Source organism: Strix aluco, chromosome 3, assembly GCF_031877795.1.
Source record: "Strix aluco isolate bStrAlu1 chromosome 3, bStrAlu1.hap1, whole genome shotgun sequence".
In the NCBI taxonomy this organism is placed as follows: Eukaryota; Metazoa; Chordata; class Aves; order Strigiformes; family Strigidae; genus Strix; species Strix aluco.
This window is the reverse complement of record NC_133933.1, coordinates 91,049,806-91,063,172: the sequence shown is the minus strand read 5'-3', so window position 1 is coordinate 91,063,172 and position 13,367 is coordinate 91,049,806. Positions and strand designations below refer to the sequence as shown.

Here is a 13,367-nt window from a genome sequence, read left to right as displayed (position 1 = left end):
TTGGATCTGGTAGTCTCAGCAGTTGTTATCAATGGCAGTCGACAGGACTGCAGAGGTGATGCAGGAAGAACAGGTAGAGGACACAGAGTAGAGCCCATCAGTCACAGGACCAATTGGCCACATAAGGCAGTGAGTGGCTCCATCCTACCCCAATCACCTGGAGAAATGCTGCAACTAGTCTGAAAACCCCCTCAATGCCTCCTGGATGCTTAAAAGATACAGAGGGAAGAAAATGAGACTGAAACTCTGTCTGAGGAGTGATAAACTGGGAGCTCTGAGTTCAGATACATGGGCTGCTCTGGGACCAGCAGCTGTGCCAGCTGTGAGTCAGTCTGTTCACCTCCGTGTGAGGTAATGTGAACCAGAGCATTCAGAGAGTTAAACACAGCTGAGTGGTTCACACAAGGCAATTTAATCATCACTGGCCTGATGCGCAGACCTGCGCTGTAATGCCCATCCGATGCATCATATTCCACCCCAGCATTTGCGGAGGGGTGATGACAATGTTTTATTTGTTCACAAGAGACCTCAAAAAACTACTACTGAAGGTTTTGTTACCATTATTTAAGTTCAGAGCTGTTACCTCTCAATTCCAGCTGTTTGGTGACACCTTGTTTATATATTGGTTTTACTGAAAGTGCTAGCACCACGATTCTCTCCTGTTCTCAGCCCAGTTACGGCTATTTTAACTGTGGACCTCCAGCTAGCAGCAGTCCTTGGGTCATGGCAAGAGATTCCCAGTGCTGCTTCAATTACCAATTAACCTTCTCTTCTACACAAAGTCTTCTAAAGCCTCCACTGCTGACTCTTAAGTGACCCAAAAGATATATTGTGCAAACTTTATGCCAAAAAAAAAAATCCCATAATATAAAACAAAAAATAAAAAAAAGATTTCAACTACTGTGTGCAGGAAACAGTTACGGTTAACTGCACACTTTGATGCCATCTGCTCTTATAAGGTCAGATTAAGCAAAGAGAAGGACAGGAAGATTTATTAGCAAATCTGATCTATGTTATCTTAGGATCTTAAATTCCACTCAACTATATTTGCACTGAGCATCAAACTTCTTCAAGGAGTGTCTAAAGCTTGTCCCTCTCCTTACAATGATGAAACAATGTACAGTCATACACATCACTGAGGAGTTTGTTGCTAAAAACACATGCCAAATTTTTCAGTTGATTTTAATCTGGCTTCAAAACAACTGCCAGTGGCTCTAAGGTATCTTTTCCCAGCAAATTAAAACGTGCTTCCTAGAGATATGCCTGATACTTTTTTTTCATTTAAGTCTTTAAACAACCACACAAGCCTTCTCTCAAGCTCTTTCAGAGAAATTAAATCTCATTTTTAAAACAAACCAAGCCTGGGCTAGACAGATCTGTAGTTTGACCAAGTACAGTTGCTCCCATTTATTTATTTTATTAAAGTAAATAAAGCGCCCAATGACACAGCTTTTAGTAGTGTTAGACTGCACTGGGACTCGGAGGTGTTCACTGGCGGTACCCCATCAAAGTGGGACAGATGAAAATACAGCACTGCACAAAAGTCTTGGAATAAACCAGCCATTTCTCTCTTCAGAGCTTGCATGGAACATGTAACAGAGTGTGACTATTTGTTCCTCTAAAAAACCCAGCAGCCTGCCCGTAAAATTCACAAAGAGCATCTCATTCCCAAATCCTAGTACTACTCAACTGCCTTCTGCTCACCTAAACCCCATATTTCACTTCCAAATTGAACCATACTTCCTAGCCTTAATGTTTGTTGACTGCTGCAATGCATCATTTGAATACATGCCATATTCCACCCCATAACATACTCAATTTCACTGGTAGCTGAGAAAAACAGTCAGTCTGACATTATTCACTGGGGAATCCTTGTCAGAAAGTGCTGTATGGAGATAAAACCTTATATTCTTTGGGTCTTGGGAACAGCAATGAAACAAAGCTTGGTACTGGGATCAGAAAGTACCTTACAGGTTGTGGTCTCTGATGTGGTGAAGCTAAGGGGTGTTTTATCAGAGCCTTATCTGTCTGTTTATTCAAATGGCAAATGCTCAGCCTGTATTTCTGGACTCTTAAAAGAGCAGATAGTTTGCTGGCATTAGAGAAATTCAAAGCTTTTTTAGAGGGAGAAAAAGCAAAAGTAAGAGAATCAAAGGTGGAGGGGGAGGAGAGGAGGAGATCTTTCAGTCTGCAGGGCCAGAGTGCTCACAGTGTTGAGGTGCAGGCATGGCTCAGCCACCTCATTTTCATTCATGACCACATATATATTTCAATACAGCAAAAAAAAAAAAAAAAAAAAAAAAAAATCCCAAACCCCTGTTACACATCCTTATTGCTTCTGCTGATGCCCTTAGCATAGTTCACCTCTAGAACTTGCTCTTTCGGACACCTTTTACATTTTAGATTATGTTTGTCATGTTTAAGTGAAAAAGTTTCCACACTGAACTGCCTTTTCAGTAGAGAATGCAATCACAGTCAATCAGCCCAATTTAGCACTAGTGGCAGGCAGGAGTCTAACAAAGGCAATGAAATTGAGTCCACTTATCACAGTGGTGAATTTCATTCTGCACATTCATCTCCATATCCCCTTTGACAGTACATTTTTATATAATTACTCAAATAAATAAATAAATAGTACAGCTACCTCCAAAGGGAGGAAAAGGAGTTATTGCAAGATTTTTCTCCTTAACATGCATGTATGCATGGATTTTGTTTTGCTTTTTTAAGCCTAGCTCTCCCCACAACATGACAAAGATGTATTTTGCTTTTCTCCACTGGAAGAGATCAGAGAAGCATTATCAATAGCAAGACAGCCCTCATCAGAAAATAATGGACGTTACAGTGCATGGGATAAAAAGCATGTGGCTAGTTTCTTCATCATATGTGAGGCATGAAAAATCAGGCAGTGCCGGAAGCTTTTGCAGTGAGACATGGATGGAATTTCATAGCACATCTTGATGATCTCATTTCTGTTTTATCGCTCACCTGCTAGAAACAAAACACGTTGTTTGTACCTTGTACTGTGGTACATAAGCAACACACAGAAAACAACTTCCATTTCTGTCTCATGGTTTCTCCTGAATTAGTATCCATGTAAGGCCTCAGAAAGTACCCAAATGCTCAGTTTTACTCTCACTACAGATCTGCAGCCTCCAGTCATCCTTCTGTGTGGTCAGCATGAAAAATAACACATTCCCTAAGAAGAATTTAGGAAACTAAATACCCAACTTCCATCCATATGGACTCACTGAAGTGGCATTGCTGAGGTAAGGTTAAAGTGTAAATAAGTTTGAAGCCTGACTTTATTAGAAGCCTGATGGATACAACCTCTTGTGACTACAAAAAGCTCCATGGATGAACGGGGTGGTTTTCAGGAAGGTTTTCAGGTCACTGTTGCCTCCTGAGCCAAAGCAGAAATAATTCCGGCCAGTGCTGCAATCTGTGAGGAACATCAATGGCCGATACAGTCATGTAAAGAGAAAATCACATTAATGCTTCCCATTCTCTAAGAACTAAGCTTAGCTACTTCTAATACATCTCTGGGGTGCCAAAGAAAAAGGGTCTTTCGTGCCTCCCTACTGTGTAATGACATCCGTCCAGCTGGGAAAAAAACTTCCAAGCAGACATTTTCTTCTTGCTCTCTTGCTCCTCTTTCCCACATTTATCACCTCTTCCACTCCACGCTCCTGTGCAGACCACTCCCCATTCAGTCCCTGCATTCCTTAAAGATATTATATTCATACATATACACAGTACACAGAAAGGAAAGAGACAAAGTAAGAGAATATAGTTTATTTCTAGTGAGATTAAAAGGAATAGGAATCGCCTTTAGCCAGCAGGGTATGTAATAGTTGACCTCCTGCATCCTGCCTTTGATTTTCTCCTCATCGTAATCATCTTTTGTTGGCTAATTCCCAGCATTTTTCCCTCAGGCTGGTGGGTTGGCATGGATGGTTAGCAGCTGCCAGTATTTCTCCTCCCTGTCAGCTACGAGACATACTAATGTTAGATGCCTGGCTCAGTCCCACCCAGGGTGCTGCATGCCTTCGCTTTCCAACATACTCAGCTTTTGCCAGCTTTGAATCCGAATCGAGGTCCTGTCCTGCCTTTCTGCTTGCAAAGATTAACCGGGTGAGGGACTTAACCCATGTCAACCGAAGAAGCAGATGACAGATTTCACAGGGCCAGACCTCATGGGGAAATGGCAGGTTTCACAGCAGCCGTCAAAGAGCAGTAAAGAAGTAAGAACACAGAGAAATTCAGCCCGTGGTGTGTGCTAGCGTCTCCTTTGAACACCATTCTCTTAATAGCAAAGAAGAGAGCTGTGCAGATAAACAAAAAAAAACCCTCCCTAAGTACATCCCACCTTCTCTTTCTAAAAGAGATGCTGCTTCCCTTTGCCCCTTGGAAGATTTGTAAGCCACAGACAACTCCGTTTAATCCTTTTGGAAGGCAACATTTCAAGCAGATAGTTCATTGCACTAAAAAAAAGTCACCAGTAACCACCCCCTGAAACAGATTCAAGAAATTCAAGGGTTACAGGTAAAACTAACCAACCTACTTGAGAAGCAGGTTGGTTTTATAACATAAAGAATACTAGCAGACCAGTGCTAGAGAAAGCTTGTTCTACTACTTCAGAACACCTGTGTTTTACTTCACCAGAGAGAAAGGCATTTGGTGCTCTCATGGCTGGAATGACCAGGTAAAGGTTTTTTCAATGTACACCCCAAAGTCAAAAAAATGCAAGCAACGTCAGGAATCTCATTTCTAAGCTGCAGGAATCTAATGCAACTGAGGGGTTTTGTTGTTGCTGTTTCTGACTTTTCACCATTTAACTGCAACCTCAGCTTTCAGAAAACCAAGTGAATAAGGTGTTTGCACAGATGATGCTGCTCTGTCCAGTGCCTAGTTTTCAGCTTGCCCATACAGACGCACTGTGCACTTCTATTAGCAAAGCCAGGCAGGTAATAATAGTGAATAAAAAGCCTATTTGACGAAGCACTGGCTCCTTCTCAAGTAGAGTACCACTACAGCATGAATGACTCAATCATCTACTCGAGAGCTATTACTTGCAGCGATGAAGCAATGTTAATTGGATAATGGCCTGCTGCCAGCTAATATTGGCATGACCTACAATACCCCTGGCTGACAGCCGTATCTCTCTCTCTATCACACCTTTTTTTGTAATCTGGATGGGAAGTGGAAACCATTAAAAAAGCCTCCTAAGTGCCATTTAACTTCTTATCATGAATTAAAAGCTTAATTAAGTGCCTTGTTAAAAGAAGGAAGACCAGTTTTCATGATTAAATAAAACAAAACAACAGTTAGGGGTATGGAGTGAATGACTAACTTTACAGCTTTAAACTCAGTTCTTGGAAAATATTAATTTTGGGTTGCATTTAACAGCAGCTGCTAGAGGAAAACTGCACAATTACTGAAAAATACCCTGGGTGAAAAGCAGGCAAGGTTCTAGTTGTTTACAAAAAACTGCAAATGAAGAGAAAAGCGCAGAAGTTAAGAGCTAACGGGGTCCTTTTTTATTAGCTGTAGGCAGCTGACATACTTCATTCCTCTAACTCTGCTCTGAGGGCTGATAGTTCACACACCATGGCCACATCTGAGCCCTTGTTATTACACGGCTGTTTTTCCAAGCGCTTATCTACACACTAAAATACGTTGCTTTAACAAAAGGTGTAGTACGAAATCAAATTACCAAGGCTAGCACAAAAGGGTTTATGGAAACTCTTCAATCAGTGCAGAATTAGCTCCATACTGTCTTAGTGAGTTGATCAGGGAAAGGTTTGAACTGAGGCATATTTAAGTCATGCTTGAACTGACCTGAAATGTCTAACACAAAAGTTTTGCAGCGGTTTATAACCCTGTAAGTTCAGCTAGTCCCAATTCTGTGTGTGCACAATGTCTTTGTACTGAAATGACTGGCGTATCATAAAGACTGCTCTCACTTGTAATTGGATATAAACAAGAAATAATGTAAAAAACATCTGTTCACTGTTCAGCTAGACAACAGTTAACAATGTCTGGATGCCAGATTAGCAAAAAGACCCCAACATGCTATGAAGCAAAAAAAAAGGGCTGCAATTTAGACTTCAGAGGCAGATTTACCGCTTTGAATAATCAAAAATAAGTTCTTTTGTTTTGATGTTAAGCTCCCTCACACCAACATTACATGAGTGCAAAAGCTTTATATATACAGCTTTATCCAGCTCCAACATGAAACCTTTGAGAAATAATAATAACAATGCCCTTTCTCCACAACTGCATACTTTAGCAGTTTTCAAACCACGCCAGAATTTAAAATGCAACGCTTGTATGGTTGGCTTAAAAATAGCTTTGTCAATTTACGAGTCATCGTCACCTTCGGAAAAGTTTTGAACTGTGAAGACTACATCTAAAATTTATTTTCAACCTCTGTTTTTCTGTAACAACTATATGCCAATGTAAATTGTCTCTAAGCCTGAAAAAAGTATTGGCTCAGGGCATTAACATTCAACTTTTGTTTGAAACTTTTCCACTGGAGGAATAACTCCCTACATGACAGATTAAATCAGTTTTCACAGATACCTTTAGAAATAACTCATGGGCTGCCAGAGATCTGCAGACCATGGACTAAAAGTAATAACCTTGGAAAGAGCCATTAGCTTGTGAACCGAAAAAGACCCTGCTAACTTCTTTTAACGTAATATAACTAAGATGGTGTTTCCCCTGCTCTATCAGCTCTTAAAAACCAGGAGTGTTTCAGTTCCTTTCGTGGGGAGCTCCGCTACTGTTCTTTGTTGGAGGCGCTTCCCATATCTAAGTACAGGCACCTACCAAAGCGCCCAGCACTCTGAAGCAGAGCAATGCCAGAAGCAGAGGCATGTACCTTAACCAAGGAGTAACTGAGACATAATGAAGTGCATCAGGCAGCTCTCTTTATCCCAAGTGACTAGCATTTGTGAGGAAATTATTTAACTGACCAACTCACACACAGCTATTCAAATAGAGTAGCCACCAAGCAGATTAGATTCAATACAGTTAACAGCAATTAATTTGCATGTGAAAAATATCTGTACAAGTAAGCATTGGTAACTGTATGTATCTTTTTTAATAAGCTAAGACAGTTCTTTTCCAGGATGAGAAAGTTAAAGCCTTGGCGCTCTGCAACTAGTAGAAGCACGTGGCGAAATAACAGTGGTGGTCTTAGGTGAAGCGTGACAACTTCAGAGTACTGGGAAGAACCTTAAGAACTAGATTCACTGCTTCTGCAAATCCATGGACTTCACTGGAGCTGTAACAGCAGCCAGTGTAACCCTATGTCACTAAAATTTTTGATCTTTCATTGCAATGATACACTCCAAAATGTGAAACTCCAATACTTCATTTATCCAAAGAGGATTCACTTAAATAGAAATCATTTAAGGTTGGACTGGAGGATTTTTTTTTTACATAGTATCTCATAGAAAACACACAGGAAGACAAACCTTTGTGTTTTAAATCTTTAGTGTCATATGAACATAGAACTGGGTCACCAAGTGCAGACACATCATGATCCCTCCACCACCCTGCTCCGCCCACTGGACTGTGGCTCAGCACCTCATTGCTGCCGTGACTAGAAATCTGCTAATTTCCAATCTACTTTTACTAAAAGCCAGCTGAAACCAATCAATGCTTGTGTCAACACTGTCTTTTAGTATTAAAGAGAAACTCCTCCTCTCAGCCGTTTCATCTCCTCTGCCTACGCAGACCTATAGCATGTTGCAGTTGTCACGCCAGCAGTATGGACCTGCCATGGTCTTGTCTTCTCCTCCTTTAGGCCAGGCTCCTTCTTCTGAACATCTTGGTCACTCATGTATATGCTTATTTGAATTTCAATTATTTGTCTGTATCTGACAGGACCTAAATCAAACATGGAGGTCTCACCAAGGCTTTGCAGAAGAGTGCTGATACTCTCCTGCCTCTTGGTAACTGTGTAGCCCTGGGCATGTTTTGTCACCTCTCTGCTCCTGCCCTTGCTTTGCGGTGTGAAAGCTATGTGACACTAACTGAGACTCAATTCTTCCACTGGAAATTATTAGCGGACACTGCAGAATCATAGTGTGCATCCTAGTGCATCCTCTGCGATATCTCTAAACTCCTATGCAAAATGTCTGGGTTGAAATTTCTTCATGAGTAATATTCAGTGTCAAGACTCATGAAATCACACCCAGTGACCTACTTCTTGTAATGCTCTCCAACTTGTGTCATGACAACATCACAACACCACTGAAGTCTCTGGAGAGCTAAACCAGAGGGGGAAAAATGGTGTGTGACACTTCGGGATGTGTCATAGTTTAAAAACATACCATGCTTCTTCATGGGTGTTAAGCAAATGATGGTGAAAAACCAGAGTACCTTCCCACTGAGCGACTGCTGTCCTGTGCCCTGGGTACATCACCACCCTTCTTGTGCTGCCCATCCCAGCCAGAGACACCAGGCAAGCAGTGCCAAGGAGCAGGGTGATGGCAGCCCTGGCCAGCAGGCACACGTCTCCCCTTTGTGGGCAGCAAAGCCACCAGCGGGCCCCACAGTAGCTGTGCTGTCACGGCTGCATGGCTGTGAGGAAATTACAGTGGGGGTGGAAGCCAGCCAGTGAGATTTTGTGGTAAAATAAAGTAAACTTTCCAGTGAGGTACGTATTTTCTACGTCCCTTGGCTTCCTGCTGTGGGAGCCATGCCACATGAGAAAAACCCTGCTTTTTGACAGACCGTGTTCACGGTTTCTTGGTGGAAAATACATGGCCTGAAGCAGTTAAATCCCAAACTCGCTGTGAGGGGAGGCGAGAGAAAGCAAGGCTGAATGAGGTCCAGGAGCAGGGAAAGAAGAGGACGAGGATATGAACTGCCAGAGAGGGGTGTATAGCAATGAGACTCCCAACAACATGACAGCTCAAATGATTTTTCAACAATAACCTGTCGCCTAGAAGCCACATCACCCCTTTCAAATTTCCTGTCTGGAAGAGCAGAATAATATCAGGGTCCTGATAATGCCCTGAACGAGGCTATGGTAATTAAGTGTTTGGGTACGACTCCCTCAGCAGCAGCGACAAAAGCGAGCTGAAGCATCTTGAAGCTTTGCCACCGTAACTATTAGGAGCTACTGCTGGTGAGGAAGGCTGACACGAACACGTCCATCCTCCAGTGATTTGCAACCCACTCAAAACACAAAAATCACATCCAGAGCCGTGCCAGGGCAGGCACTGACACCTGCGCCACGCTCCCCTTGGCCACCTTAGCAGACCATGGAGGTCTTCCTCACCACGCGGGATGGATGGGGCTCGTGTTTACGTCAGCGGCACGGTGACATACTGTACCTCTTCCGGCAGGCTGACCACCAGGTCATTTTCCGTCTGCCCTACCAAGGCCTGCAAGAAGTACTCGCTGCAGGCAGCCAGCACAGCCCGGTGGGCGCGGAACTCCTTCCCCTCCACGATCAACGTCACGTCACAGAGAATGTCCTGCTTCCGCTGGTCATTTAAGCAGAGGAGAATATTGGTACAGTGCACCGTTGACTCATACACATACATGGGGGAGTCAGTCTTCTCATCCACAGACATGCCGTTCACACCCTGCAGAGGAGAAGGGAGGAGGAAAACACAAACAAAGTGGTCAGGAGCAACACAGTCACAGGGTGAACGTGGTGTGGTGGGATGCTGCCCAGTTTCTGGATACCACAGGACCATGGCCAAGCAGCCCATTAATTCTTAAAACCAAGCAAGTTCCTTGGGAAAGATATTGGGAAGAGTGTTCATTGCCACCAGCTTTCACTCCACTGTGCTTCGATTACCTACTCCCCCACAACTTCCCCTCTCAAAACCAAAACAGGGTTCAGAAGGACTGCAAAGTGCTTTCCTTCAACCACCGGCTATGCATCTATGGTTTTCAATTTAGTAGAGGCAATAACATGGGGACATGGGAAATTTTAGAAGATTTTAACAAAAAATGCAAGAGTGACTGTTGGGTCATCTAATGATGAAAAAAAGTGCTTGCTTCTGTTATTTTCAGATTAAAGGAAAAAACCCTCAAAACCCCAGCCTATTCTCCAGCAGACAGGCAGTACTGCATGTTTACACTGAAGACCTTGGCTGAAGCATACCTGACAAAGACAAGCCACTAACTACAGCAACTTAATTTCTCAATCAGAATTAAAGCGATTTTAAGCATTAAGGGGGAGAGAAAGATGTTTAGTGGCTTCAGAAGAAATCTGTTTCCAGGTATGCCTACAGCAACATGCCTTCACCAGCAGTTTAATGACATTTACAGAAAAGAGCAGCTTCTGAATGCCAGACCCACAGACCCAAGAAAATCCCTTGACCCATGTCGAAGTCCAGCTGTGGGTGGCAGGGCAGCACGTGGGTGCTGGGGCTGCTCCTGCCTGCAGGTAAGTCTCCCACTCCTGACAGCGGGGCAGAGGTTGGAGGGATGTAAGATACCCGTTACAACTGTCTGAGCTTGGAATTTCTCTGCCTGATATTCTGCAATTTCTGACACATGTAGAACTGGCAATGTCTCTGAACATGGGGATCAGACTTGCAGTGGTCATGGTGGTGGTAATCAGCTTCCCCCAACACCCGACACCACACGAACTTCGCACTTCAACACGTTGAACTAATTCTTTTACCCCAAACTTTTTGCTCAGCACCAGACTGAATCCTCTGCATTATTTTCCCATTTCAATTTCTCTGAGTAGAGAAGTGTAAAAGCCTGTGCTGTGTCTGAACACACTATGTACCTCAAACCAAAAATGATTGGTTTAGGGCTTACACAGGAAAAAGGATTATTTGTATGTATTATTCTATCTGCTGTTGAAAGTCATGCAAATGCACAGACTTCAAGTATTTTAAGGAATTATTTTTCCCTATTGCGAACAACCGCCTTCTGAGAGGTAAGATTCACAGGCATACAGGGCTAGGGGCAACAGACAGCAGTATTTTGGTATAATACTGCTGTACTGTAAAGATCTGACCATTTTAGTGCATAGAAGCAAAATTCCTCCTCTGTCAGTTTTTAACGTGGATCTTTGCAGCATTTTCCTTTGCTAGTACATTATACACCCTGATCTCCTTCTACGACAGGGTGACCCGCTTATTGGATGAGGGAAAGGCTGTGGATGTTGTCTACCTTGACTTTAGTAAGGCCTTTGACACCGTTTCCCACAGCATTCTCCTGGCGAAACTGGCTGCTCATGGCTTGGATGGGCACATGCTTTGCTGGGTAAAAAACTGGCTGGATGGCCGGGCCCAGAGAGTTGTGGTGAACGGAGTTAAACCCAGTTGGCGGCCAGTCACGAGTGGTGTCCCCCAGGGCTCGGTTTTGGGGCCACTCCTGTTTAACATCTTTATTGATGATCTAGACGAGGGGATCGAGTGCACCTTCAGTAAGTTTGCAGATGACACCAAGTTGGGTGGGAGTGTTGATCTGCTCGAGGGTAGGGAGGCTCTGCAGAGAGATCTGGACAGGCTGGAGCGATGGGCTAAGGCCAACTGGATGAGCTTCAATAAGGACAAATGCCGGGTGCTACACTTGGGCCACAACAACCCCCAGCAGCGCTACAGGCTTGGGGAGGAGTGGCTGGAGAGCTGCCAGTCAGAGAGGGACCTGGGGGTGTTGATTGACAGCTGGCTGAACAGGAGCCAGCAGTGTGCCCAGGTGGCCAAGAAGGCCAATGGCATCCTGGCTTGTGTCAGAAATAGCTGGCCAGCAGGGACAGGGAAGTGATCTTACCCCTGTACTCGGCATTGGTGAGGCTGCACCTCGATTACCGTGTTCAGTTTTGGGCCCCTCACTACAAAAAGGACATTGAATTACTCGAGCGTGTCCAGAGAAGGGCAGCGAAGCTGGTGAAGGGTCTGGAGCACATGTCGTATAAGGAGCGACTGAGGGAACTGGGGTTGTTTAGTCTGGAGAAGAGGAGGCTGAGGGGAGACCTCATCGCCCTCTACAGCTACCTGAAAGGAGGTTGCAGAGAGCTGGAGATGAGTCTCTTTAAGCAAGTAATAAGCAACAGGACAAGAGGGAATGGCCTCAAGTTGCACCAGGGAAGGTTTAGTCTGGATATCAGGAAGTATTTCTTTACAGAACGGGTTGTTAGGCGTTGGAATGGGCTGCCCAGGGAGGTGGTGGAGTCCCCATCCCTGGAGGTGTTTAAGAGTTGGGTTGACATAGTGCTGAGGGATATGGTGTAGTTGGGAACTGTCAGTGTTAGGTTAATGGTTGGGCTAGGTGATCTTCAATGTCTTTTCCAACCTAGACGATTCTGTGATTCTGTGATTCTGAGTAGATACAGCATGAATTCAAACCATTTCTCATGCCATGAGTTCAAATCAGGGTACCATTTTCCTACAGTGTCATTCAAAAGATACCGGTAACCTAGACAAGAATGAATCTATGAGGACTCGCTTCTTACTTCTAAGTATTTACTAGATTTCTCAATGATAACTCCATCTTCCCACCTTTATGGTAGTGTTTTAAGCCAGTGGCTATGATGACTCTTTCTACGAAATAGGTATTTTTGTCAACATTACAAAACTATAATATTACTGGAAGTCTTACCGGGATGCTTACAGCTTTTCTTTTACTGGTATTTTCAACATTTACTGCTGACTCATGCCACATTTCTAAGTACCCCGCTGAAATACCTATATGAACAGAAAAAAACCAACCAACCAACCCAGATTAGCCCTTCACTGACATCATGTCTAGAGAGAAGAAACATAGCTACTTATTTATCTGCATAAATATGGATGTAGGGGAGGGAGACACTTTGGGGATTTTTATGCTATCGGTTGGATTTCTTAACCAGATGAAATTTCTTTTTTTTTCTCCTCATAAATTGAGACTAACGAGAAGAATTGACAGCAATCATTTTATTAGCACTCCAGTAAGGTAAAAGAGAAAATGATACTTAGCTCATCCCACTCATAGCTTTCTGTGTAACTGAACTCTGATGCTAACGATAGCATTATAATGATGTTCTAAGTGGTCACTCTTGCATGCTATGAAGTGCAAGAGTTTACAAGAACAATCTAGTGGGAAAATCTGAGAGTTGCAAATGACAATGCAAAGGGGAAAGTGTTATTTTTTTTTTTCTTTATTTCCAGGCACGTCTTATGCCTGTAATGTCTCAGATGATGAAAAAATGTACAAGAAACCTGAAACCTGGCAGGTAATGAACAGACCATCAATTATATTTTCAGTACCTTTTTAAAAAACAAAAAACACTGTTTACCTGAAATTGCAATTCTTTTTTATAGTAATAGTGCAATTTGTGTGAATCAAACCCTGAATTGCTTAAGTTACTAATTAGTAATTTCCCACTTTTTAACTACAGC

General features: G+C 43.2%; 1 protein-coding gene across 5 annotated transcripts in view; it reads right to left on the bottom strand.

Annotated features, from left to right (window-relative positions):
• The window catches only part of BACH2 (BTB domain and CNC homolog 2), a 193,842-nt gene that overhangs the window by 40,138 nt on the left and 140,337 nt on the right, over positions 1–13,367 (bottom strand). For all 5 annotated transcript variants that reach the window (XM_074819545.1, XM_074819544.1, XM_074819546.1 and 2 more), the window contains one exon: positions 9,351–9,605. In XM_074819545.1, coding sequence (XP_074675646.1) covers positions 9,351–9,593 — 243 coding nt within the window. In that variant the 5' untranslated portion in view covers positions 9,594–9,605. The remainder of the gene's footprint in view (positions 1–9,350; positions 9,606–13,367) is intronic.